At 39.0% G+C, this 27,900-nt stretch overlaps 3 protein-coding genes across 4 annotated transcripts in view; 1 reads left to right on the top strand and 2 right to left on the bottom strand.

The window, feature by feature from the left end:
• Positions 1 to 27,900, bottom strand: part of LOC117305787 (coatomer subunit gamma-2-like) — a 30,570-nt gene that overhangs the window by 1,379 nt on the left and 1,291 nt on the right. Inside the window, exons 3-20 of the mRNA XM_033790666.1 lie at positions 19,882 to 19,962; positions 18,870 to 18,941; positions 17,532 to 17,687; positions 16,533 to 16,625; positions 15,373 to 15,576; positions 14,740 to 14,780; positions 13,644 to 13,698; positions 13,157 to 13,303; positions 12,319 to 12,603; positions 10,604 to 10,847; positions 9,778 to 9,853; positions 9,084 to 9,187; positions 6,350 to 6,478; positions 5,422 to 5,484; positions 4,444 to 4,583; positions 3,078 to 3,246; positions 1,392 to 1,489; positions 475 to 610 (exon numbers count right to left, since the gene is read on the bottom strand). Coding sequence (XP_033646557.1) covers positions 475 to 610; positions 1,392 to 1,489; positions 3,078 to 3,246; positions 4,444 to 4,583; positions 5,422 to 5,484; positions 6,350 to 6,478; positions 9,084 to 9,187; positions 9,778 to 9,853; positions 10,604 to 10,847; positions 12,319 to 12,603; positions 13,157 to 13,303; positions 13,644 to 13,698; positions 14,740 to 14,780; positions 15,373 to 15,576; positions 16,533 to 16,625; positions 17,532 to 17,687; positions 18,870 to 18,941; positions 19,882 to 19,962 — 2,293 coding nt within the window. The remainder of the gene's footprint in view (positions 1 to 474; positions 611 to 1,391; positions 1,490 to 3,077; positions 3,247 to 4,443; positions 4,584 to 5,421; positions 5,485 to 6,349; positions 6,479 to 9,083; positions 9,188 to 9,777; positions 9,854 to 10,603; positions 10,848 to 12,318; positions 12,604 to 13,156; positions 13,304 to 13,643; positions 13,699 to 14,739; positions 14,781 to 15,372; positions 15,577 to 16,532; positions 16,626 to 17,531; positions 17,688 to 18,869; positions 18,942 to 19,881; positions 19,963 to 27,900) is intronic.
• On the top strand, positions 20,777 to 25,790 carry LOC117305798. Of its 2 annotated transcripts, none has more exons than XM_033790683.1 (10): positions 20,777 to 21,183; positions 21,644 to 21,754; positions 22,220 to 22,316; positions 22,628 to 22,847; positions 23,075 to 23,603; positions 23,709 to 23,892; positions 24,058 to 24,312; positions 24,435 to 24,606; positions 24,871 to 25,019; positions 25,149 to 25,790. In XM_033790683.1, exons 1-10 carry the CDS (start codon positions 20,851 to 20,853, stop codon positions 25,304 to 25,306), a joined length of 2,208 nt encoding a protein of 735 aa, XP_033646574.1. In that variant the 5' UTR covers positions 20,777 to 20,850; the 3' UTR covers positions 25,307 to 25,790. The 2 variants fall into 2 exon arrangements, with proteins under 2 accessions (XP_033646574.1, XP_033646568.1); XM_033790677.1 differs by having other exon boundaries at positions 21,644 to 21,760.
• Positions 25,893 to 27,619, bottom strand: LOC117305813. The gene is made up of 3 exons (XM_033790690.1): positions 27,313 to 27,619; positions 26,436 to 26,663; positions 25,893 to 26,125 (listed from the first exon to the last, which is right to left on the bottom strand). Exons 1-3 carry the CDS (start codon positions 27,540 to 27,542, stop codon positions 25,972 to 25,974), a joined length of 612 nt encoding a protein of 203 aa, XP_033646581.1. The 5' UTR covers positions 27,543 to 27,619; the 3' UTR covers positions 25,893 to 25,971.

Genomic DNA, 27,900 nt, shown 5'->3' with positions numbered 1-27,900 from the left:
ACACCAAGTGAGAAGACTGGTCTTTGACAATATTACCAAACATGTCCAGTGCCTTTAAAGGCAGTGGACACTATTGGTAATTGTCAAAGACTAGCCTTCACAGTTGGTGTATCTCAACATATGCATAAAATACCAAACCTGTGAAAATTTAAGCTCTATCGGTCATTAAAGTTGCGAGATAATAATGAAAGAAGAAAACGCCCTTGTCACACGTAGTTGTGTGCGTTTAGATGGTTGACTTCGATACCTCAAGTTCTAAACTTGAGGTCTCGAAATCAAATTCGTGGAAAGTTACTTCTTTCTCCAAAACTATGGCACTTCAGAGGGAGCTGTTTCTAACAATGTTTTATACCACCAACCTCTCCCCATTACTCGTCACCAAGAAAGGTTTTATGCTAATAATTATTTTGAGTAATTACCAATAGTGTCCAGTGCCTTTAAGACATGACATCACATTAAGATCATGGCTCTTACCTTCCAGGGTTTTGGCAGAGAGTGCAAAGGTCTCATTGACTTCATTCTCTTCTCCAACCTCCTCCCAAGAGGCAAGGAAGTTGGGTTTCATGACCCTCTGGACATGATCTGCCACGGTGATCTCAATGTCTTCAAGCTAAAACGAGAAGTGGAATGAATCATATTATTTAAAACATAACCCTTTATAAATGCTTGTACATGTACACGTAATATTATAAGCTTAATCTTGCTCGTAAATTATTCATAAATCGTGTACAATGACTATTTGTTTTATATCTTGTTGCGGAGGTGGTGCTTTCTGCTCTACCAGTCAAGCTTCTGATGGATGATACCCAAGTTTATACCTCCGTATGGATTGTAAAGGAGGTAACCCCTGAAAACAAAATAATTGTAGCCCACACATTGAAGTGGCTTCCAGGCCTTGTGTGTCTGTCGGCTTGCGTAAAAAAAAAAAAAAAAAATCTACTAATGCTACGTAGTAGTCCTGCCGTCGATTTCACAAAGAGTTAGGACTCGTCTTATCTCGAGTTAGGACGAGTAACTCGTCCTAACTTAGGATTAATCTTAAGGTCTGCATGCTACAGTGCAGGGTTGGGACTCGTCCTAAGTCTTCAGATTAATCCTAAGTAAGGAAGAGTTTTGTGGAATCGACGGCTGGCTAATTTTCTACCTTCCGCCCACATAGCAGTGAACAAGCGGGACAGTTCTTTTCAGAACTGAGAAGTCTCCCGAATTCAGAAAATATACTTGCGGTAGTATAAATATAAATCAAGACAGTTTCTCTAAAGAACAAACTCTACCTGGCAAGTAGCTACACACATGGTGTTACTGCAAACCAAATATATATTGATACCTCACCATGCATTGCCCCAAATCCCATAGAGGTCAGGGAGGTCAAGGTGGTGATACAAACTCACCACATATTCATCATCATAGCCATCATCGTCAGCTTCACCAGTATTGGGGTCACAATCCTTCACAATGAACTTCAGCGTGTTGGTAAAGGACCCAGTCACTTTAAGAAAGTATAAAGAAAAAAAATAATTATCTTTTAATCAACGAGCTGATATTCAAGCCAACCTGGTCGAACTAAGTTATCGAGTCAAATTAATATAAGAAGACTCTGTTAGGGTCTAAACACCAGACCAGGCCATTAACTATTTTTGGCATTTATACCTTAGGTTATTTAGGTTGGTAAGCAGTTTGCGACAAGCTAATATTAAATTTTCTCAATTAAATTTAAACTCCCAACTATTTCAAAACTTAATAATTTAAAACAATACATAACCCCCCATCCCCCCCCCCCAAAAAAAAAAATAATAATAATAATAACAATTATAACATAAAAAAAATGTATATTATATATAATAAATATAATAAGTAGGGTAGATGGCCTTAGCTTTCGATCCAAACCGGACCTTCTTCAGAGGCATAAAACAAGTACAAACAAATACATATCCATTTGTAGAAAAAAAAAGAGGGAAAAGGGATTAAGGGAAGGATCCAAGAATAAGCGGGAAAATTATAGCCAATCAAAGTTTCTATTGCAGAACCAATAACATATATATTTATAAATAAATCATAATTAATAAATAAATAACTACAATATTTATTTCAAGAAGTTACCATAAATGCATATTTTACAAAGACAAAAATTAAATAAGTAGATAGGCAGCTGTTAGAAGCCAAGACTTGTGGTAAGATGCCCGATGGACAGACAAACAGAATGTAGAAAGTAACAAGACGCAGACAGACAGGTTGAAAAAAAACAGAAATGATGGCAACAAAATAAAGTGGAAAAAGATAACATTCGTTGACCATTTGAGAATTACAGCTTTTAAATCGACCAACATTCAAAAATATTCCAGTGACTTTGACTCCAAAGCCAGAATGATATGCTAATCACAAAATGATCTTGCTTAGAAAATAGGTGACCAGCCAAACATTGCATAAAATTTACATTGGTGAAAACTGGTTCCCCATTCTGCTTAGCAAATTCATACATGTTAGTAACAAAATATATACAAAGAAGTCGATCATTATAAATATATAGAGGATATTTCACAATACGATAATGTTTGAAGGCAATTGCAAGAATTCATTAAACAAAATTGCACACACAAAATATTAAATCCGAAAAGTACACAGAATACAATTTGTTGAATACTTAAACTACATGTACAATGAAAAAGCACGATAATCACTTTAGTCAACTGGAACATATCCCTACAGTTAAATGCAAAGCTGCCACCCTTTGCATCTTGCAATCAGCGGGATTGTGTATATAAATCAGGGAGATATTTACATTCAACATCATAGGGGAAAAAGTTTCAAAACAGATTTACATTAAATTACAAAGATGCAGATAGTGATGATGAAAAGCTTCCCTTAAAATATTACTTGCTGATGCGCTGTAGTGTTTGAGAAATAAGTGAAAAACTAAAAAACTACAGCACCTCAGCAAGTAAAAGTTTTCTACCAGCTATCTACCATCACCATCTTCAAACTATGTAAAATTAATGTAAATCTGTGGACATTGTGTTTTGTGTAACAAAAATTACCCAGACCCTTTAACAGCTTTGGCCCAGGATGAATGATCTTACCTCCTGTTGGATCTTCAGGCAATGTCACACAGGTGTAGGAGACCCCGGGTTGGTTGAACTTGAGAGAGGGGGCGGGGATGTAACAAGCCGTCTCGAACCCATCGCCAGTCTCCATCTGAACAGTCACGTTCTCTAGCAGCTGATCGTTTAGGGTGTTGGTGCAGTCAAACTAGACACACAGAGTGAACAAGATGAAATAATTAAGATCGTGGGGTGCAACCCTTTATGATCTGGACCTGGAATTACAAGAAGGCCTAAGGCCGGGTCACACTGCAGCGATAACGAAAACGATAACGATCACCCATCGCCAGTCTCCATCTGAACAGTAACGTTCTCTAGCAGCTGATCGTTTAGGGTGTTGGTGTAGTCAAATTAGACAACACAGAGTGGACAAGATGGAATTATTAAAGACATTGGACACTATTGGTAATGGTCAAAGACCTGTCTTCTCACTTGACAACATATGCATAAAAACAAAAACCTGTGAAAATTTGAACTCAATTTGTCTTTAAAGTAGCGAGATATAATGGGAGAAAAAAAAACAATTGTCACACGAAGCTGTATAATTTCAGATCTTGATTTCTGGATCCCAAAATCAAATTCAAATATTTGTGTGGAAAATTACTTCTTTCTCAAAAAACAATGTTACTTCAGAGGGAGCCGTTTCTCACAATGTTGTATACTATCAACAGCTCTCCATTGCTTGTTAACAAGTAAGTTTTTATGTTAACAACTATTTTGAGTAATTATCAATAGTGTCCACTGCCTTTCAGCGCCAATTATTTGCTTACGGCAAGCAGAGCCATGAAATCGGGCCCTGGTGGACTCTGATTATGGTGGTATGCCTGATCCAATGTGGGCAATTCCGGTGTCCTTCCGTTACTGACCTTATTAATATTCATATTTTATAAACTAAAAGTTTTTCAGCCAAAAAGAGGAGGCCATTTTGAAGGCAGTCATTAATAAAAAGAAACTGTGACATTTGCTTGATGAAAGTAATTAAACTGTTAAAGATATCCACGATTTAAATGTTGTTTAATGAGTCAAAATGTCCTTCCGTTACCGTGGAATTGCCCATGTATAGCATGATCGACTTACAAAAAGACACAATATCTAGCCCTTAGAAAAAAGTAAGAACAATTCATTGAGTACAATAAAGTACATGAACATAATGTCCTTTTAGGCATTCAAATAGATTCAAAAAAGATTCCGACAGGGCACCATAAAGTTGGAAATCAGACTATAGTAGAAAGAGTATATTGATTGTTGCAAATGCAGATCCCAAAAAAGAATCACACAAAACACACAGATAGATTTTTAATGGATTAGGGATAAGTTTGGTGAAGGTTCATTAATGTTTCCTCACCTGGAACACTATGTGTTCAGCGAAGGTGTGTTTAATACATCGGACCATGTACTCTGTCTCTGACTCGGTCAGCTCCACTGGCTTCGACGATTTGAAGAGAGTTCCCAGGGACGCAAACTCTGGAATAGCTGCCAGTTGTTCTGTCAAAAAAGTAAATCAGTTGTCATGATTATAGTTTGTGATATTAAAAATGTTTCTTCACACTAAGCTACTTCAGGAGGGAAATAGAAACATTTATCTAATACACATTAATTTTACATTCATAAATACCTCAGACAGTTTCGCTATTCCTATTGGTGGAGAGCGCGTCACGTGGGTGTGTATAAACCTTTGTTTATGACCAGTAAAAAGTGTTGAAACCCGGGCGTGACACGCGAGCTTGCACGTGTTCTTAAAAGACAGTTTCTTCATTCCTATTGGTCGAGAGCAACGGCTGAAACAGTTGTGCCACATCACGCGATACGCGCGACGCGCACAGCATTCCCTTATAAGGAGTTGTTTACCTGAGGGCGGTGGAGGGCTTTACCATTTCATAGCTGGAGGGGTGTTGTGTTGAAAGAAATCGTTTTTGACCGAACTGGTATATATGAATGGGATCGTCGAGGTTATTAATCAAGAACTAGGCCTCGGCGGGTTTAAACCACTAGTTGAAAACCGATTCAACACACATTGAGTCCCTTTTTGGGACCTAATTTTATAGCGCTTATAGTGCTTACTGTAGCGAAACAAATTCTTAAGTGTAAGCGTATTCCACAGGTTAGCAAAAAAATTAGGTAGACAGTTTGCACGTTCAATGGGGATTGGCATTGTTACGTCATTCATTTTTCATACAGTAAGCACTGAAAGGTAATCATGTTTCATAGTGTTCTAATAGTTAGCAGCGCTATGAGATGAAGGCTCATACAGTAAGCACAGAATCTGATGTTAAGCAGCTCTGTAGATTGGCTTTTGGTGGCAGTGCCTTCATTTATTACTTACCTGCATAGATCTCCTGGACAGGTGCGCTTGGCTTATCACTCTGCTTAGCAGACTGCATCAAGTCTAAAAAAAAAATTAAAAGTAAAAAATTATGACAAACATATAACCAGAGTCCTTTTCGATAAAGGATGAGTTGGTATCGTTGCATTGTGGGTAAGGGGGGGGGGCGATCAATCAATAGAAGATGTGAATAAAGATGAATGATTCTCATCTTAAGATCACTGATTGTTCGTTACAAATATATTGAACAAATTCAATAAAACAAATAACTGATATTGCGTCCCTTACATATAAATGATCCAAAGTGCAAGTGCACAGAATGGAAGAAAAAGATAAATAAGAAAGACTGGTCACCAGGCCAGTGCCCAAACCACAGTATGGGGATAGGTCTGTCCCGCCAACAGAGAACTGATAGGTAATGTTTAAATATCTTTTCAGGAGACAGACGCCTCTAACCCTACCTATGCAAACAAACTAACTGGCAAGCCAACCACAGAAGAAAGAAAAACAAAAGACACAAAGGAACAAAACCTTTAAAAAAAACACTAAAATGCAGAGATGCAGCTGGGACTGCTGACATCTTGCTTTAAAACGTGGGTGGAATGAAATTCTTGTGAAAGTACCAGGAAAATGTTGTGCTGTTTGCTGAGCAAGTAGACGCCAAATTCATTGCCTCTCTCATTGTATCTTTCCTTGCCCTACAAAACAGCACAACATTGACAAACACCAATCTATGACCCCACATCTAGCTCATGAGTAACTTAACTACAACTGTTGAAATACATGTATCTTAAATAATTTTTAACTAAACCACGTCATAAGAACTCTGGTTGCACCACTGGCATTTCTGGGAAGTGAAAAGTGAGCCAAGAGGCAGTGGTAACAAGGTTGATGCAATATCAGGAGGTACTACTCCCTGGAACCTTACCTGGAATCTTCTGATCAGCAAGAGGCTGCGTCTCCAGGGGCACAGTCTTGATGTCAAAGGGGGTCTCCGAGGGGCTCAGCGTGTAGTGATGGAGCGCCCTCTCTAGTCCAACGATAGACACTGACAGAACTGCAAAAAACAAAACACAGGGAGTTTGTATAAACTTTGGTTTTACCCATTAACAGCCAAGTGTGTAAAGCTCTGCGAAAAAAAATCACAGGCATATTACTCGATTGGGATTCGTTCCCACAACCTTTGACATTCTAGAGTAGTGTCTTACCAACTATACCGCAAATTTGTGTGTGTTCATATTGTTACAGATGGGCTTTCTCTCCCCCTTATCCTGTACCTTTTGTTATGACATATTTGTTGGTCTTTAAGAACATCTGTGGTATTTGGCAAAACAGGTCAGTCTGTTTCACAATGTGTATTGTTAGATGTTATGCAACGGTCATAATGTAACATTGTGTCCTTAATGTGTTGACACTCCAAACTTATTATTAATGTGCAGTGGACACAATGTTTAGTATAATTGCCCACTGCATTGTGTGATGTTTCTAGCCTATAAAATACTGGGTATGCCTCTTGCTGGGTTACACTCATCACTCCGCCACCACTGAGTCAGCCAGGGGCTCTGCCCAACTCATACATTGATGGGGGTCACCACTTCAACCGTCGGCCACACCATTGTCCAGTATTGGTGTTTCAGGCATATTCCAGTTATAGAGACAGTCAGTCACAACTGTGCTCTTTCTCCTTCAAGTTGATGGCTTGAACCAACCGGTTCTTGCACAGAGACAGTCAGTCAAAACTGTGCTCTTTCTCCTTCAAGTTGATGGCTTGAACCACCCAGTTCTTGCGCTCCGATGGCCTAAGACCAGGCATGAGAATGGGTGATGATAAAAAAACAGGAAAAAAATTCAGTTGATCGGAAATGTCAATATTCCATCATTTTTGTGTGCGAAACACACAACACGAGCGCGCAGCGCGAAGTCCCCTACGGCCGGGGTCCAGGGCCCGCTTAAGGGCCCTGGGAGCTCTGGGTATTTTAGAAGCTCTGTGGTGATCTCTGATGCATTTCTGACACCTATTTTTCCAGGTAGAAGTGAGCTACTTTTGTGTGATTTTTCCTTTTTTTTATTTTAATAATAGGTTTAAGGGAAAATAAGGAATGTAAAGCTCAAACAATTCAAACAATTTTGGGTTCGCCTGCGATTTTGTAACAATTCCGGAAAAAGAAAGGAAAACAAAAAAATAATAGTAATAATATTTAAATTTTATCCCTTATTTCTGCCCTTGAAAATGCTTTTTTTCTCACCAACAACCATTTTCACAGGTTCTTGATTTGAAATTCGGTTGTGTAAAAGAAATTCTTTTGAAATTAAATGTTTGTGATTTTAACGATCCGTCGGCGACGCACATTTTAAAATAATATTATTCTATATATCTGGCGAGAGCGATGTGTTTTTGAGAAAGAGGTTGTTATTCAGCATATCTTTCGCTGGTTGTGAGGCAGTAACAGGTACCAGTTTTCCATGGCCTGCCGGCGATCTCAGATTCGTGCCGCGCCGCTCGGCTCATTGGTTCGTGTACAAACCTGCACGTACACAGTACACAGTACACAGTACACATGGTGCAAACACGTGCATTGTTTTTTCAGAAGACTTTCAAAAGTCTCCACACGTGTTATCTTTGCTGCAGCAGCAAGCGCATTACACGCAAACATTATTGAACCATACCACTATAAACGAAGCAAGGAATGAGGCAAGTTTATACATCTGTCGCTGCTGCTGCATGCATGCGCGATGCTAGGAAGACCACAAGCCGTAAACTGGGCCAGTTGCTGGACGGCAATTTATTGTTTAGTTTTTAGGTGCCGTTTTTTTCATGAACGCCGTACGTGTGGATCCGCGATAATAACAATTACAAAGGTAAACTGACATTGTCTGACTAGAGAAGAGGGATTAGAGAAATCCAAATGTATACCCCCAAAAACCTACCCCCCGAATTTTATAGCAAATTCACATCGAACTCGGAGACCACAATTTTGAAAGGAAAAAAACCGGAATTCCGGTTTAAACCGGAAGATTCTCATGCCTGTAAGACCCACGCCCGGTTTTGAGGCTCTTCCTAGATGGCCTAAAACCCACGCCCGGTTTTGAGGCTCTTCCTAGATGGCCTAAACCCATGCCAGGTTTGAGGCTCTCCCCAGATGTACCAATCTAGTGCCAGACGTCAATTTAGAAGAGGCACCGTGTAACCAGCACATCAAACCCAGTCATCGAACTTCCGGTAGCTATAATCTTAGGGTCTCTCATTTGAATTGTATTAAATCTGCCATGTACATTATTAATGGTTCTATTGCTTTAAATATTGTTGTTTGAGTAAAATAAATTATCATCGTGAATATAATCGCTGGTTTAGGTTTCACTCTTCCTTGTCAAATGTCTCTGTCGTGCCTTAGTTCCTTTTTGACATGGTAATGAATTAGGCGCACGTAACAATATGCCTAATATAAGTCTTTTAATAATTGAGTGAGAAATTACCTCTTTCTCCAAAACTACCTTTACTTCAGAGGGAGCCGTTTCTCACAATGTTTTATACTTTCAACAGCTCTCCATTGCTCGTTACCAAGTAAGATTTTATGCCAACAATTTCTAAGAAATTATCAATAGTGACCATCCCCTAGATAACTTTTAAAGAGACTCAAAATTGCTGTTAAGAAAAAACTTACTGTTGAGGATGTAGGCAGAGTTGAGTGCCTTCTGCTGCTGTTCTAGAACTCTCAAGTAGAAAGTGGCTCTATCTCGTACCTCATCATCCCCATCGAGCAGACACCTACACAAAAAATACAAAAGACAATCACTTTCAATGGTGGTACTTCTTGAACACTTTTCACACATTTCAGGCGTGAAGCTATTTTTTCCTTTCATTTTATCCCCAGCAAGATTCCAACCAGGTTCCTAGCCTCGGAGAAAGACTCTGCTAGGGTCACAAAGGTCAGGCTGTTAACTCTTTTTTCCCCCATTTTATTTAAAGCCATTTATTTCCATCATGATTAAAAAGATTTGCATTTTTAAGCCAAATTATAAAACCGATTTGGACTGTGTTCCAGTCTTTAATAACTGTTTAAGGTATGATAGTATATACCCCCGGAAGTGATACAAATATGTTTGAGAGCCCCCTCATGCAGTAAAAAATAATGGAGCATTGGAAGTCATTGGGTCAAACTTAATTTCAAAGCGAGGGACCACGTCTAAAATCCAGATTATATTGTTTGATTTTATCTCTAGATGTTGTGCATTTTATGTCAGGCATTAGGGGCACAGGGCTTCATGCACACTGGAGGCGTAGGGCTTCAGGCTCGATGCACACTGGGGGCGAAGGTTTGTTTTGTATTTTTTAAAGGTTAATCATCAACTCCTTACCTTTTCAGTAGGACAATGACACTAGGGAGTAGGTCTTCACAGTGAGCTCCAAACTTGGCCAAGGAACTGACGGCAGCTGTGCAAATAATGAGGCAAAGATAATGCAAAAATAATGAGATTGTTTCACATAGATGCATAACAAGCTCGGTATACTCTTTAAGCTGGTTTTACCCTGACACCAATGTGTGTTAGCACTGTTAAATCAACTTCTTTTTGCACAACCACCACCTTAAAATCGTTGCAGTACCCGCTGCTAAAACATAGGATTCAAACTGCCTCTAGCTACCGGGCAATCTCAGTGTGATTTTTTTTCACTGAACTCGGGGGAAAGTACCGAGTGTACAGTGCGAACACACATCGGTGTGTATGGGTAAAACCAAAATCAATAAGATCTGTATACTCTTAAAGCCATTGGACACTTTCTGAACAGAACAAAAATAAAAGTTCACAAATTTACAAATCAACTTACAGGGTTTACAGAAGTTAACTGTAAAAGATTACCCTTGAAATATTATTCCGCGGAATGCTTTACTTTTTGAGAAAACATTAAAACAATTATCAATTCTCGATATGGAGAAAAACAGATTTATTTTAAACACATGTCATGACATGGCGAAGCGTGCGGAAACAAGGGTGGGTTTTCCCGTTATTTTCTCCCGACTCCAAAGACTGATTGAGCCTAAATTTTCACAGGTTTGTTATTTTATATATAAGTTGTGATACACGAAGTGTGGGCCTTTGGACAATACTGTTTACCGATGTTGTGCGATTGCTTTAAGCTTTCCAGCAAAAAAAATAATAATAAAGATCCAAAGTGTGAACTGACCAGCTCTGATAGCAGCATTCTCCAGGATGACCCGGTTGAAGATGAAGCGGATGTACTTAGACGGCGATTGGGTACGTGGGCCCTCACGACCCAATAGATGCAGGATGCGTGTAGCTAGAGAGGTATGCTCACAGTCCTCAATGAACTCACACAGATGAGCGAGGCCGGCCTCTTTGGCTTCTGGGTTCTCCTCTATGATCACGATGATGCTGTCAACGATGGCGCGCTTGTACTCAAAACCACCCTGATGCCAATCAAATATCAATATTTTTTTTAATTCTTCAATGGTTTAATTTTTTTAAATTAAAATCGCTGCCAGCAGCAGAAATACATGAACAGTAACAAAATTAAAAGTCTGGAGTTAAACATTAATAATAATAATAATAATAATAATAATAATAATAATAATAATAATAATAATAATAATAATAATAATGACTGTATTTCATATTGTTAGCGAATGCAGTAAGATGGCCCAGACGGAGTACAAAGGAAGACATGACAAGCTGGCCAAGGTGATTCACTGGGATCTGTGTAAGAAGTATGGTGTCAAAGTGCTTGCGAAATGGTACGACCATGTTCCGGAGAAAGTTGTAGAGAACGACCAGGTCAAGATCCTATGGGACTTTAACATTCAGACCGATCATGTTATACAACATAGGCGTCCGGATGTTGTGCTATTAGATAAGACGAAGAAGATGTGTCATCTCATTGACATAGCTGTGCCAGGTGATATAAGGGTAGCTTCGAAGGAGATGGAAAAGATCGAGAAGTACCAGGACCTGGCCAGGGAACTTCGTAAGATTTGGCAGGTAAAGGTAAAAGTAGTCCCCGTGGTGGTTGGAGCACTTGGCACCATTCCCAAAGCACTGGGGAAACATCTAGATGAAATAGGGACAAATGTGAGGGTAGATCTGTTACAAAAGGCAGCGCTTTTGGGAACAGCGAGAATCCTGAGAAAGACCCTTGAGATCTAAGGCTACGGGACGTAGCCCGGCTCGAGGAGTTACCGGCACAAAGGAAAATGAGACCTTTCTTTTGCATGCTGTGATAAAATGAAATAATAATAATAATAATAATAATAATAATTGTGGCTTCTTATATAGCGCACATGTTCTTCACTCAGTGACGCTCCTGGCGCTGTAACATACAGTATTCCCTACAAGATGTGGGACTACGTAATGGGGGGCTTTTGATAGTAATAAAACATCGTGAGAAACGTGGTTTTCGAGAAAAAAGGAATTTAACACGAACTTGATTTCAAGACCTCAGATTTAGAATTTGAGGTCTCGAAATCAAGCATCTGAAAGCACACAACTTCGTGTGACAAGGCTGTTTTTTCTTTCATTATTATCCCGCAACTTCGACGACCAATTGAGCTCAAATTTTCACAGGTTTGTTATCTAATGCATATGTTGAGACACAGCAAGTGAGAAGACTGATCTTTAACAATTACCAATAGTGTCCAGTGTCTTTAAGACTCCAAAAATCCTCCTTGGTATCAATAAAATATCAATGGAAAATCTTGCTTGATTTAATACGGAATGACCACAAGGATGTACTTTTAAAATAATTTCCTGTCATCACCAAAAACAATATCAAAAATAAAATACAAAAACAATCTTGAGCTCAACTTCAATCAATATCATTTGTTTGCCTCACATCGTGGTTAAGAATTCTTTGATCCAATATGAATAATTTCAAAGCCAACGTACCTCATCGCGCAGCATGGAGGACAAAAAGGTCATCATGACGCCGTGCTTGCGCGGGAACTTAGTGCACAGAGAGCGCACGGCCTGCACGACCACCACCTTAAACTCGTCCGAGATTTCCGACATGAACGTCCCGATCTGCTTCATCAGACGTTCAACACTGCCCTCGCTGCCCGTCTTGAGTAAGGTGGTGATGGCCAGCGTCGCGATGCTGCGATTGACGTCGGTGATCAGGTTCTCCAGGTCCAGGTTGCAGGCTGTGACGGCTGCGGGGTGAGTCATGGCAACCTGGTGGTTAAAGAAGTAGCAGCTTAGAATAAATTTATTTATTTATTTATTTATTTCAAGGCGTACAGAGAAATAACACTTGAAATAAGACTACAAGGAACAAGCCTACGGATAACCAAAATGCAAAAAATAATCTAAAGGCAATCCAGACAAAAATAACCTACATAGATGCACAAAAAGGTACAAGAGAAAACACATTATAAATTGTCACTATTATTATTATTATTATAAAAGTTTAAAATAACATAGAAAATATAAATTACAATTATAAAATCTAAAGAAAATACGAAAAAGACAAAAGTTCAAGAATAAAATTTCAACAATAAATAATAATAACTAGTTCTTATAGAGTGCATTTTACCAACTTGCCGGCCTGTATGCTTCATTTTTGAAAGGGCAAGGGCACCAAGGCATTTTCTCCTTGGTAAAGGGCACCTTTTGAGAAAATTGTAAATTTGTACTGTAGCGTTTCGAGGGCACCAAGGCATTGACCAGGGGGAACATAGAGGCAATCGCCTTCGATGCCTCCTTAAAGTTTTAGGCCTGAACTTACCCTGTTGAGTGTCTTGGTAGCGGCAAATCTCAGAGTTGGTTTAGGAGAGCTAAGGAAGAGCTGTAGGACAGAGACGGCCGGAGCCAACTCGCGGGCCGTGGTGTTCTTCATGTTGACAATGGCGTGAGCCGCTTCATATATCACCATCTGTAAAGGCAAAGATTAGAAACTATCATTCAAGGTTGTTACTCAAAGTAACTGCAAAATAGTTAATGGCCTAACGTTTCGACCCTAGCAGAGTTTTTTTAAGAGTCTTACTTGCGAAAGACTCTGCTAGGGTACCATCGGTCCATTTGGTTGGTGGGTTGGAAAAATATTTACTCAGTTCTCAAAAAAATACAGTATCTCAGCAAGTAATATTTTAAGGGAGGCATTTTACCCTCGTTATCTTCACAGTGTGTAAGTTCAATGTTTTTTGTTCCACAAAAAGTACCCAAACTATTCAACTCTCAAACTGAAAGAATCAAAAAATCAAACACAACCCTACCTCACTCTTATTCCTCAGACATCCCTCGATGAAATCAAACAAAGGACTGTCGTGTCTGTCATAGAAAAAAAAGCAAAAGCAAAATTAACCCAAACCAGTTGGTCCTCCAAACAATTTTTAAAAAGATATCATAAAACGCTACAACATTATTGTTCAAAGGCAGAGTCAGTACTCACTGTTTTTAACACTGTGTGGACCTGAGAACAAAAGAGGTCCGTCTACAGGCCTGGGCCCAATTTCATAGAGCTGCTAAGCAGAAAAAATTTGCTTAGCATGAAATTTCTTCCTTGATAAAAACAGAATTTCCACCCAAATTTCCACATGATTTTCAGGATAAGCAAACAGCATCTGAATACCAGTAACAAGAAATATGCAACACATGGAAATTTTGTTGGTAATCCTGTTTATATCAAGGAAGAAAATTCATGCTAAGCAAATTGTTGTGCTTGGCAGCTCTACGAAATTGGGCCCAGGAGTTTCATCTTTGAAAGGACAAGGCCATTTTCATTTTGCCCTGGGCACTTCCATTGGAACCTCTTAAAGTCTATGGGTAACTTTCGTAGGGGCACCAAGACCAGGACCTGGGGCAACAAAGGCTGTGACCAGTGCTTGCGTGTAATTCATGTTGCCATGGGCACTTCCATTGGAACTTCCTAAAGTCTATGGGTAACTTTCGTAGGGGCACCAAGACCAAGACCTGGGGCAACAAAGGCTGTGGCCTCCGTTGCCTGCATCTAATTCCAGGCCTGGTTACATACATGTAATGTAGGGACTTGAAACACTATGTGGACTTACACACGTCCACACAGTGTTATTTACAGTATTGAAGAATAGAATTTTCCTTAAGTGTACAGCCGTCGATTTCACAAAACCCTTCTTAACTTAAGACTAATCTTAGGACTTAGGACGAGTCCCAACCGTGCACTTTAGCATGCAGACCTTAAGATTAATCCTAAGTTAGGACGAGTTACTCGTCTTAACTCGAGATAAGACGAGTCCCAACTCTTTGTGAAATCGACCCCTGAATACAGGACTGCTACAGAGTGACTGCAACACAGTGAATGGGGTGGGGCGGGGGGGGGGGGGGGGGGCTTACCCAGCTTCATCTTCTTCCAGCAACTTGGAGGCAATACGAACCTGAAATAAAAAAGTGTCAAAATTAATATTCAGTTTATGCCACCAGCTCTCTCACCATCTTTCTCGGTCAGGCATGATATTTGGTTAAAAAAAAGTAGAAATATTTTATAGAATACAAGAGCTGACCTACATGTAAGCATGTTATAGATTTTCTCTTTCCAATCTGAAGAAAAAAATTGGAAACCTGAATAAATTACGTAGGGAGAATATCATGCCTGCTCATTTAAAGGGGAAGGTATCTGTTTGGTTAACACTCTTAAAATAACATGGCAACAAAATACCTAAAGCATTTTGAGAGTATTTCACTTTGAAGTATAGCTTAGCTGTTACAAAAAAAACAAAACAGTTTTGATGCCCCTAAATTTTAATCTGAGAAGTGTAGGAACGCTTCACAGATTGTGTATGCCTATTAGGGTTTTATTTTTCTGGTGTGTACATATATCGCAAAATAATGACTTTTTGAAATGAAATTTTCACATGTTAGTTTTATGTTATACATAAGGGAACTTACACAATCAAACGTTTCCAAAAACCAAAGGTATACCTTCACCTTTAAATTAAAATAAATAATGTATAAGGAAGTCCAACTCACCAACATACAGGTAGCATAGGGGGACTTCAGTCCGCCGCGAGTGTACTTTCCGACGAGTTTAGTGACGGCGAGGCGATCGTTCTTACGGATGTGGTAGATGAGACCCAGGGCGTGGTACTGGACCATCACATTGTCACTGGACGCTGCCTCTTGGGCCTCGTTAACCCAACGCTTAACGACGTCAGGGCTCTGACTCAACAAATGCTGTGGAGGGTGATGTCAGAGGAATCAAAGTTAGGCCGGAATGAAACTACTTTGTGGGTCTGCCCACAAGAGAAATGCAGGGTATATTGATAAGCCAAACCATGCTGCAATTTGTGTACTTTATAATGGCGTTGTTTCCCCTGGCGGATGAACTGAGCCAAGTGTTAAATTTTAACTGGATGACTGAAGCAAAATTAACACAACCTGCAAGTTCGTATCATCCCAACCGGGTAATATGCCTGTGATATTTTTTTCACAGGACTCAGGAAAGTACTGAGTATACAATACAGTGCTACCACACACCTGTACAGGGTAAACATCAAAACTAATAACTTCATATCACCTCATAAAAGGTTGATTAAAAATCATATTGCAACTAAACAGCTAAATTGAATGATTAAAATGGAACACGCTGAATACATCACTCCATACAAAAATCAGAAGGTAAAACAGCTTAAAGGATTTGGGTACTTTTTGTAACACAAAACACAATGTCCACAGATTTACATTAAACTTACACCGTTTGAAGATAATGATAGTAGAAAAAGTACCTTAAAATATTAGTTGCTGAGGTGCTGTAGTTTTTGAGAAATGAGTAAAACTAAATTATTATCATGACATTGTTTTACTCATTTCTCAAAAACTACAGCACCTCAGCAAGTAATATTTTCAGGGAAGCTTTCTACTATCATTATCTTCAAACTGTGTAAGTTTAGTGTAAATCTGTGGACACTGTGTTTTTTGTCCTAGAAAAAGTACATAGACCCTTTAAAACAGATGGGTTTTGAGTTCAGTCTTGAATGAGAGGTAGGAAGTCTCCTTTCTCAGTTTGACGGGCAGAGAGTTCCATGTGGAAGGACCCTACCGAGAGAAAGAAAGTTTCCCCAGGAGTGATACGAGAGGGACACTCGAAGAAGATTTGTGTCTGAGGCGCTATTTGTTTTTATTTTCCTTACCAGTGATGATGCAAGAGCAGCACTTGATACACTGTGGACCTTGTCCACGATAGCTTGCTTCATGTAACGCTCTAGACCCTGTAACATGGTGGTCTGTAATAAACACAATACAGTTTGGTTATATCGATCCCTCAAAAGACACTGGACACTATTGGTAATTGTCAAAGACCAGTCTTCTCACTTGGTGTATCTCAACTGATGCATAAAATGACAAACCTGTGAAAATTTGAGCTTGAATGGTCGTCAGAGTCGCGAGATAACCATGAAAGAAAAAAACACCCTTGTCACACGAAGTTGTGTGCTTTCAGATGCTTGATTTTGAGGCCTCAAATTCTAAACTTGAGTGAGGTTTTATGCTGATAATTATATGCCGAGTAATTACCAATAGTGTCCACTGCCTTTAAAACATGACTTACGATTACAAAGCAAGAAATAATGATCTAGCTTCATGCAAATAGATCTTCCTTCTTTTATTTTTTCAATAAAAGAGCAATTGTGTACAATAGCCAAGTCAGAAGATGCCCAATGAGGTCACCTTGTAGGCCAATCAACTGGTACACTGCAGTTCAGAGTAGAAATTTAAAATTCATTGAGGTAGTAAACCATACATAGCAACAACTACACTCTGCTGATCAGAAACACCAGAGCTTGAGTCTGGTGCTCTTAACACGACATGCCCATAGAGTTATATATAAGAACTAGAGGGCGCACTGGCCTATATACGTGCTCCGGCATGCGCGCAGGCGGCCATTTTCTAAGTTGACAAAACTGGCATCTCACAGCATGTGTTTTTGCAGCCATTTTGTAAGTTGAACAAAACAGCGTCGCGTAGCGTTCATTAAACACCAGCGTGTGTTTCATATTCAACGCGCGTACAGAATGGCACGCGCGTGTATCCTTGCGGTCCCGTGGCGTTTGTGCACGAAGCATCACTCTAGTTCTTATATATAACATTATATATGGACATGCCTTATCAATGATAGTGAACATCTGACTTACATCAGTGATCTTGCACAGCGCTCTTATGGCTGCAGCTCTGTACATATCCTCCTTGCCGGTCATATCTTTGGTCAGACTGCTGGTTACGATGATGACATCCTCCGCTATGTTAGCCATCTCCTTGATCACCAAGTACAACATACGTCTCAGCATTACCTGATGGTAAATCACACACACAAAATAAAGTTGTAACAAATTAAAGGGTCTATGTACTTTTTGTGGGACAAAACACACAATGTCCACAGGTTTACATTAAACTCACATAGTTTGAAGATAAAGATGGTAGAAAGCTTCCCTGAAAATACTACTTGCTGAGGTGCTGTAGTTTTGGGGAAATGAGTAAAACAATGTCATGAAAATAATTTTCTTCTCAGTGATCATGAGACGAAAATTATTTTAGCATGTCAAAACATATTTTCGTGACATTGTTTTACTCATATCTCAAAAACTATACAGCACCTCAGCAACTAATATTTTAAGGTACACTTCCTACTATCATTATCTTCAAACAGTACCCAAATCCTTTAAGTAGACCATAATCATGCTGCTATTGACCCATTTCACGTGACGTTATCATCAGAAAAATCTTGAATGCGCCATACTGGTGGGCAATTTCACTGTGCGTTTTTATATATAACTCTTTGCTGTGCGTTATGCAGTGAAGTGCACATTTTAGGCGACGCAGCGTTAATACACGTAAACCTAACTGCCCACCAACATGGTGAGCGTGGCATCAGTCGCCGGGTGTGACGCGCGTGCAAGGGGTCAACAGGCTTTGTCTGGTTCTCTGAATGCTAATCCTCATTGGGTTCCTTCGATTAGTTTCCTCGGGTTGACCCCGGTGTGCTCATCCGGATAGCATCCACAGGGCTAGCCCGAGATGCATTGATGTCACCACGAGAGAAGGGGGAGTGATTTTTTTATAGGAAGAACGTGGGTAATTGTCTGCACACGTTCGTCCTGGAATTTTTTTTCCCGTCATTGAGATGAGCACACCGGGGTCAACCCGGGGAAGCTAATCGAACGCACTCATTATATCAATAAAGGACCAGAACAATCTCCTCTCGAGCCCCTGTAAAGGACGTACCAGCTTATCGTTTACATAATTTAGTGATGTAGAATCATAGATAAACTTTGTTTATATGGTTGTTGTAAAGCAAAATCATTGAAATATCACGTTATCAGTGAAAAATGTTTTTAAAACACAAAAACAGTCAACGTTCCGTGTATGAATGCTTTTACAGCTGTTGCAACTACGTGATACTGTTTACATAAATGTTTTAATTTGGTGTGGCATGAGGATCCAGTTAAAATATCTTTATTTATGGTTGAACTTACATCACTTGACTGGAATAGCTTGGTCATAGCAAAGAATGTTTCAGTCGCTTCCATTGTACCAATGTGGTCACCCTGCATCAAAGTAGGACAAAACGTTTCATCAAATTTAATTAAATCTACCTTCCTTGAATAATAAAATTTCAAAAAAGTGTAAGCAGATAATTCTGCCTACTGTTACAAAAAAATGTACAAACATGTACTTTATGAGCAAGCGATCTAAACGATCTGACAGCACATGTGCCCATTCACAATGGATTCTCAATGTTGCACTCATTTCTCAAAAAAAAATACAACACCTCAGCAAATAATATTTAAGGAAAGCTTTTTACCATCATCATTATCTGCAAACTGTGTTTGAAAAGAAGGTGTACTTGAACTTTGATTGTAGTGGTTTATTGGTGATCATATACCCGTGATTGATTAAGATGCACGCACGGGACTTTGGTGATTAATAGAAGTGATTCGATGATTGGATTAACCTGGATATTTAGGAATTATTTGAGGAATTTACGTGATTAGTTTGGATTTGGACTTGTAAAATGGCGATTGGTATGATCATGGAAACATTGGAGATTTTGATTCAAGATAGGGCGCTATAACAAAAACTGTCCTGATGCGGAGACTTTCTGCCAGTGTTAATTTTTAAAACTTAAATCTGTGGACCCTTGTGTTTTGTGTCCTACAAAAAGTACACAAACCCTTTAAATAAGGGAATCAATGTGTGGTGAAGAGGTTTTCAACTAGAGGTTTAATCCCAACGAGGCCTGGTTCTTGATTATTTTACCGAGACGAAGTCGAGGTAAATTATCAAGAACCAGGCCTCGGCGGGATTAAACCACTTTAAACCTTGGTAACCTGTTTCGGCTCTACCAATCATGTATAATACCTTTGACAGCTTCATGAAATTGGACGTGGGAAAGCAAAAAAACATAATACAAAATGGAAGCCAGATTATTTGTTCCCTTCCAGATTCAAGTCTGGTTACATTGATGGTAAATAGGAAAGGACTGACCTGGTTTAAGATGAACATAATCTTGGTTAGGATGTGGCAGCATTTCCTTGGCTTTATTGGAGTCTCGTTGAAGACGCGTGCCTGTCACAAAAGTTGAGATGGTAGAAATATGAACAGTAAGAGACATTAAAGCTCGCTCATTTAGTTAAAACTTAAATACTCTCAGCTAAACCCAATTTCATGACTCTGCTAACCGCGGAATTTGGCGCGTACAGCCCATGAAACTGTGCACTTCACAGAGCCCCATCAGAGCATAATTTGGTAGTAAGCAGGGCCATGAAATAAGCTATTTGTGAACTAGATTTTAAGAATGTATGATACAATGACTTGATTGAACCACAAGTTATCACTTTACATTTTAGTTCCTCAGACTATAGAAACAGTTAACTTAAAGGTTATGAGAATTAACTACTTTGATTGGTGTTATTAAATAGCTAGATATTCATAAACAACAAATCCGATTTTTTTTTTTTTTTTTAGCCCTCCCTTGTATTTTTTATTGAATTAAATTGAATTAAAATGTAGCGCTTCGGGAACGCCCACTAAAAATAGACCGTAGCTCATGAATAAGTGACGTCATCGCTGTGACGTCACTTGGGGAACGAAGTGACTGCTGCCTGAATGTAAACAAACCATTGCCCAACACAGGAAAGACGGCAGTGATATGCTTGTTCATGATGCGGTCTATTAATTGTGATTGTACCCATATTTTTTTTGTACTTTCCTCGGAAAATAATAATGACTGTAACAATGAATATATATATATATACAGATTATTTTAGTAAAGTTATAAGAAACACAAAAAAACACACGATATAAATACAAAGTTATATTTATCCATCCGCTGGTGTGTGTTTTTACATGCATGCATGCATGCATGCCGCGTCGCGCCATCGTCGTCTCTCACAGTTTCAGTTATCATACCACGATTGTCGTAATTTCAACTCGATTTTTAGCCTTTCTTTTGGCATGACCAAAAGATGTGTTGCTGCTGGGTGCAGCAACACCACTTCTGCTGGAGTGAGTCTGCACAAATTTCCACTTGATCCCAAAATAAGACGAATCTGGGCCAAAAAAGTTCGTCTCACTCGTGCGAAGTGGCAGGGGCCTACTGAGCATAGCACACTATGTTGCTCACACTTCACGCCAGAATGCTTCGAGGGTGGACTCCACCAAGAATTTGGTCTAAAAAGGAAACGCTTTTTGAAGCCAGAGGCCATCCCCACCATATTCAGAGCAACCGAGAAGTCTCCAGCCAAAAAGAAGCATCGGAAAGGGATCCAGAAACGGGAGAAAGTTAAGGTAAATTTGTGTGTGAAACGTAGACAGTACCACCATACTATTATATTATAATGCACAGTGTTTCGCGCTCCAACGTGCAGGTACCGCGCGACAGTGGTCGGTTTTTTTTGTGTGTGGTATTTTTAGTATAACTTTTGTCACTTGCTCAGGGTTTTACGTGAGATTTAGTCGCACACAATTCGCTTAGTTTGTTGGAAATGCCAACCAGACCTTGAAACTAATGATTGAAAACTAATTGATTTGATGAAACTGTTATTTTTTTTTAATTGATTGGTGGTAAATTTATAGGATGCAAGAAATTTTCAAAAAAACAAAAAAAAAACCGTTAATTAAATAGTACAAATAAAATACATCTAGAAGGTTGAAGTAGCTTTCAGCACATCTTTTTGCTGGCTGTTGGCTACATAACTTCACACTGACTTTGCAGCCCAGTAATCATAAAATCATTATTTAATTTCAGCTCCTGAAAGAGTTGCTCAGTCCCGTTGCAGAGTCCACGTCAGCATGCACCTCATCCACTTCCACAGATCAGGACATGGATTCAGATCAAAGTTATGGAGAAATTGATCATGTAAGTATACCTGCTGAAAGAATGCTATACTCTGTACATTTGACTAGACTACATATCTCATCTATCATACAGCTGCCAAGACTTGCACATTTACTTATTCCGTGGATGTTTGTTGTTGATAGAACCTTGTTTATTACAATAATACATGATTGTAGCTAAGGCTAAATTGAAACAATAGAATGAAAGGGGAAGCAATCAAATAACGAAAATTACTCGGTAAGTGGGACAATTGTTGGCATTCTGCATTAAACAATTTATGGAATGAGAATATTTTTAAACACGATGAATCAAAAACTTGAATTAATAATAATCTGTTTGAAAAATATTGCAAATGATTTTTGGGGTTGAACAGTTGCACACTTTTTTATTTTTTATATCATGTTCCTTTTTTTTACCAACAACTACATACATCTTCCTACATATTCATTGAATGTAATTTCTTGATTTCCAATCCTTTTGTTTTAGGTGGCTTCAGCTTCACACAGTGTATCCGTACAATGCCAGACAACACCATGCACCACACACGTTGCAACTCAAACCCGTCTCCCTACAAGAGTAAAATGTAACTATTTTTATTCACTTATTTTTTATTTTATTTTTTTCAGTTTAATTTGCATGCAAGTCTCCCGATAAGCTTGTGGCACCGTTAAACATGTTTCCCCAAAACTACGGAGTAAGATAGCACAGCTCACAAAATTTACCGTGTTTGAGGTGCTGTTTTCTAAGAGAATTTGTCATTAAGGAAATCCATATTAACAATCATGATTAGTGAGGCTTGATAATACGTTGGATCCAATTATTTGTATGACTGAAAATTTACTGACCAATGTATCAATGTTTTGGCTCAACAAGTTTCAATGCATTTCTTTTTAGTGGTGCAAGCATCTGCTCACATGCATTGTATGGGGATCCAGGCTCAGCCAAGAACTGTCTCATGTGGAGTCATCTGTAAACTTCTTGATGATGTCCCAACTCAGGAGTCCAGTTCAGACAGCAGCAATGATGATGATGGGAGAGATCCAGAATACCAGCCCTATTATGATGGTCCATCGTCAGACTCGGATGGTTCAAGTTCCACTCACAATAATGAAGGGTACGGATCACTACATGATTTTTCTTCCTTTTAAGATTTTTAAATGCAAATTAACTGGGAAACAAATTTGTACAACTTGCTTTTTGTAACACAAAATTAATGAGAATTTTATTCTATTTTTTATTTCCTTTCTTTATTTATTTTTACACCAACATAAAAACAGACAGCAATTCATAAAAATCAAGTGCCATTTAAAGTGATTGTCATGTCTTCGTTTCATTCCACAGCTCCAGTAATATCCACAAGGAGAGAAAGTTCATCGTGTTTGAATCCCAACTGATGAAGTTGTTCAACAGATGCATTTCCTGTGGTTGTTGTTTGGTGACCATGAAGAGCTCTAGGAAAGGAGGGATGTTAAGGGTTCGGCAGTCATGTGAGATGTGTGACGACACAACCATCTGGGATAGCCAGCCCTGGTTAAACAATACACCGGCTGGGAACATCCTTCTCTCAGCATCCATCCTGTTTGCAGGTGGAACAGTAGCACAGACTTTTCGTGTGCTCCGACATATGGGTGTTGCTACCATGACGCCACGAAACTTCTTTAAGCATCAGAAGCAGTTCCTACTTCCGGCTGTGAATGCAGTATTTGTCAGTAAGCAGACGAGACTGATTATGGAAATTGCAGCAGAGGGTGACCCTCTGGTTATTGGAGGGGATGGTAGGGCGGACAGCCCTGGACACAGCGCTAAGTATGGATCATACACAGCCCTTGATCTCGAACGGAACAAGATTCTTGATATCCAACTGGTACAGGTAAATAAACAATTACTTCATGTAGGTTTGTGTGCAGGTTAGCAAAGTAAAGTTTTTAACTGCCGCTTATTTTTATTCATGTTATTGTTCTTACTTTTTATTCAGAGCAACGAAGTGAAAGGGAGCTACCATATGGAGCTAGAAGGCTTCAAACGAACTCTAGAGAAGCTCAACACCAGTGGGCTAGTTGTTAGTAAGCTGGTATCAGACAGGCACAGGCAGCTTGCGAAATATGTGCGGGAGAAAACTGACATCAGCCACATGTTTGACGTGTGGCACATCGCCAAAGGTACGCTTGAACAGTTCATTGATTGTATTAGACAGATTTTATGGTGCCAAACGAGAGATGATTATGCTCATGGATTTTGGCATATCAGATACTTTTGGAAAACTTTTCAAGTTCACTGTGGCCCTCTTTAAATACCACATTTATTTTTTTAATCTGTTCTCACAGGATTGAAGAAAAAAGTGGATAAACTTTCAAAGGTGAAGAACTGTGGGGCGGTGACTGAATGGTCCAAGAGTTTAAACCACCACATTTACTGGTGCGCATCCAGCACCACAGATGACCAGTCGGCACTGCGTGCTGCCAAATGGCTCTCGATAGTAAACCACATTCAAGGAGTTCACCATGGCCATTCAGAATTGTATCCAAACTGTGAGCACGATATTCTGGATGGCGATCGCAAAAAAAAATATATGAAGCCAAGTAAGTACACTTCTCTTTATTCGCTATTTTAATATAAATGAGGACCAGAAGCATTCTTCTGCAGCAGAGAACAGTACAAATATTTGTAATGATATAACATAATCTTGTTGTTTTAACTGAAGGTACACTAGCGACCGAAAAGTTGACGAGTATCCTAACCAAGACGATGCTTCTTAACGATATCAAGATGATGTCAACAACAAGGCAGACATCATCGCTGGAATCCTTCCACAGCGTTCTAAACTACTTTGCACCCAAGATGAATGCGTACACATATCATGGGATGACCTGCAGGTTAGTTTGGCGACAAACAGTTCATGTGTAGGGCAAAACAAGATTAAAACAGCCCCAAATGTCTTCATGTATTGTTGCATTGTTGGTTGCAAAACAGTATGTGAATGTCGATCTGGCCCGTTTTTATACATGTCATTTTAACCTTTTTCACTCTCTGTTTTCACCTATTTTCAATGAAACTTGTCACTCCTTGAATAATGCCTATTGTTGGTAAACATAATATTATTATTTCTAACCTTTTAAAATTGTATTTGTTTTTGAAAGGTTACAGATGACTGCTCTTCATTATAATGAGATTAGTGACAGCGCACAGGCAAAAACAAGGGCAGGGAATCTAAGATACCAACTCAACAAACCCAAGTACAAGAAAGGGAGTGCGACTGTGAAGGCAGTGAAAGAACCCTGTAAATATGGTAAGAAAAAGACTCTTGTTTGACTCAGGAATATTTTGGCTATGAGGAACACTGAGAACGAGTTGTTTCACTGTAAAAAATTAAACATTTGTAATAAATCAAAACTATTCTTGTTCGATTTATGTGCAGGCTATGTAGACGAGTTGATGGCGGAAGTAGTACGTAGAGTGAAAACCTCCTCACGAGAACTCATGAAGAAACCACCTCCGACACTATGCAGTGTGTACAAGTTTCCCCCCAAGGACGAGTTAATTTCTCGGCACAGAACCAGGTTTAACCTTCCCTAGATTAGAAACACTGCGTTGTGTTGCACCATTTTGTGATAACATAACTTTAACAAAAGACACAAGAATCATTTATACTATTCGTGTACTTGTCTTTCATTTGGTGCTCAATATTATTTCTTCATTGAGGCTCAAATTTGAAGAATTTTGTTAGGGGGGAGACTTCTTTACTGACGGGAAGTTATGTGAACCCTAGTTTAGACATGAATGACAGTGCCATAAATAAAATACAAGTTGGACAAACTGGTGGTATTTAATTTTAGTAGTAAAGAAATTTATTAGGTTTGGACTTGGACAATGATCACATCTGACCCCAAAGTCCCCAAACTTATAAGATAACACGTAGCGAGGATCTGTCTGTTTGTCAGTTGTACTCATCTCACGTGAATTGATGTTAAAGGCCTACATGGTGATTTCAGATAAATCACATGAACTGTTTTACATTAAGTTCTTAAGTTTCTTATTATATTTATATCTATAAAAATTGTTGCCTCTGAAATATAATGTTCAGGAAAATTCTCCAGGAATTGAAATAAAAGGCCTACATGGTAATTCCAGATGAATCACATGAATGAGTATCCATTTTAAGTTATTAAGTTTCTTATTTTGTTTCAATCTACATATGTACAGTGTAGTGACATGTTTGCCTTTGGTTTGTTAAAATTAAACTACTCAATTTCTTTAAAACCTTTGTAAACGTCTGATGGAAAGGCTTGCCGGATCCTGTTCACCGCACAGGACGGCAATGGCACTCTCACTTCCTTCCCCAAGAAGTGCCATATCCAGCGTACCAACTGTCTGTAGGCAGCATGACGATTTTTTCTGTGTAAAAGCAAAGGAAATATGCAGAAAATTGAGTTAAGTTTTTGGTAAATCATATTTGATGAGTTAGCTTTGATAAAACTTTGCAGTGAACAGTTTCATAAAAACTACCTCTTCATAAAAACTTGACAAGTGAACTGAGCGTTGTCGACATGTACATGTACATTGCGAAACGGAGGACTGAGCAATGATTTGAAAATTAAACCATGATTTAAAATAAATATTAGTTAACTCTTACAGATGGAAATGCAACCGATCACTAGTATTCAATTAATCATGGAGGTAACCACACAACAATTGTCAAACTTACTGATTTTGAGTTACCTCCTGCTCCGGTGGATTATAGGCCTGATTGTATTCCCACAATGCGGTTTCCAAAACCCATAAATTAAGGCATACTGCCGAAAAACCTGGGTGCTCGGTTATACAATCGACATCCAAGACAAATTCATCCATCTTGGCAACAACCCTTTCGACCTCCTTGCAGCAAATGCTCTCCTTGACTGTTGGCATTGCCACACAGCATCCACACAGGCACCTGTTGATATTGATTGAAATAAATTATTATTAATTTAATAGGTTTATCTTGGTCTATTCCATCAAGTGCTTTTTGGTTTGTGCAAAAATAAATGCTACCGAGATTATTAGAGATTTTGTCTTATGAACAACAGTCAAAATGTACTGTTTCGCCATTTGAATTGACCAAAAGGTCTGGTATGCCAAAATATTGACGGTTTGGAAAGAAATAACATTATAATATATGAAGTGAAGAAGGAAACCAGGGGAGAAGTTTATAATACAACACAAAAATAGGTCTTGGTCAGCTTTCCAAAATATAAACTTTATAAAGAGACACGTCCCACCCCCAGGAAAAGAAAATATATAATAAATAAAGAAACAAACCGTCTTCCTAAAGTTTGCCAATTTCCATGAAAATCCCCACGAGTAAATATTAGCTTTGTATAAATTATGAAGGCGACATGAACGAGATGCCACCGTACCGTGTTGTTGTCAGTCCAAGTGGGTTGCTATGCCCCTAACCAGTTGCGATATGATTGTGTAACAGCTGCCAGGTTTTGTTCTAGTTATATGTGTTTTGAATCCTTCTTATCTTATAAAATCAGTATAATTCGTAGCAAAAGTATAACAACAAAATTTAGCGTTAAAACAAAATACAATTTACACACCATTGGGAGTTTCCCAGTCTGTTTTCAACGTCGTCGTCGTCGTCCCGCACTGCTGGGGGAACATCATTATCACTGTCGCTATCGGAGCCACGTTCTGGCTCGTACATGTACGGCTGCATAGCACGGACTCCCCCGACTTCTCCTACTTCCTCTTCAGTGATATCATCGCCCGATGATGATCCCAATGATTCAGAAAATAAATCGCTGGAAACTTCGCTGTCGGAATCCATTTTGTTGATAATTTTTCTGTACGTCGTTGATTGCGCGATTGCTGTATATAGAGAGTCGAGTCAGCGTGGGTGCACAACGCGAAGGTCGAGTGTGGACCGGTGGTGCTCTTCGTTCCCCAAGTGACGTCACGGCGATGACGTCACTTATTCATGAGCTACGGTCTATTTTTAGTGGGCGTTCCCGAAGCGCTACATATTAATTCAATTTAATTCAATAAAAAATACAAGGGAGGGCTAAAAAAATATTAAAAAATCGGATTTGTTGTTTATTAATATCTAGCTATTTAATAACACCAATCAAAGTAGTTAATTCTCATAACCTTTAACTTAAACTTAACTTAATTGGATTTACAAAGCA

The sequence above is a fragment of the Asterias rubens genome, chromosome 2 (genome assembly GCF_902459465.1).
Source record: "Asterias rubens chromosome 2, eAstRub1.3, whole genome shotgun sequence".
In the NCBI taxonomy this organism is placed as follows: domain Eukaryota; kingdom Metazoa; phylum Echinodermata; class Asteroidea; order Forcipulatida; family Asteriidae; genus Asterias; species Asterias rubens.
Note: the sequence above shows the minus strand (reverse complement) of the source record. Positions and strands in the feature narration are given on the sequence as shown.

Excerpts from the sequence above, each read along its gene's own strand:
- LOC117305798 (XM_033790677.1), top strand. The coding sequence starts at position 20,851 with ATGACCAAAAGATGTGTTGCTGCTGGGTGCAGCAACACCACTTCTGCT. Across the intron at positions 21,184-21,643 it reads AGAAACGGGAGAAAGTTAAG|CTCCTGAAAGAGTTGCTCAG; the intron begins GTAAATTTGTGT and ends ATTTAATTTCAG. Across the intron at positions 24,313-24,434 it reads AAAAAAATATATGAAGCCAA|GTACACTAGCGACCGAAAAG; the intron begins GTAAGTACACTT and ends TTTTAACTGAAG.
- LOC117305813 (XM_033790690.1), bottom strand. The coding sequence starts at position 27,542 with ATGGATTCCGACAGCGAAGTTTCCAGCGATTTATTTTCTGAATCATTG. Across the intron at positions 26,664-27,312 it reads AGACTGGGAAACTCCCAATG|GTGCCTGTGTGGATGCTGTG; the intron begins GTGTGTAAATTG and ends CAATATCAACAG. Across the intron at positions 26,126-26,435 it reads CAGGAGGTAACTCAAAATCA|AAAAAATCGTCATGCTGCCT; the intron begins GTAAGTTTGACA and ends GCTTTTACACAG.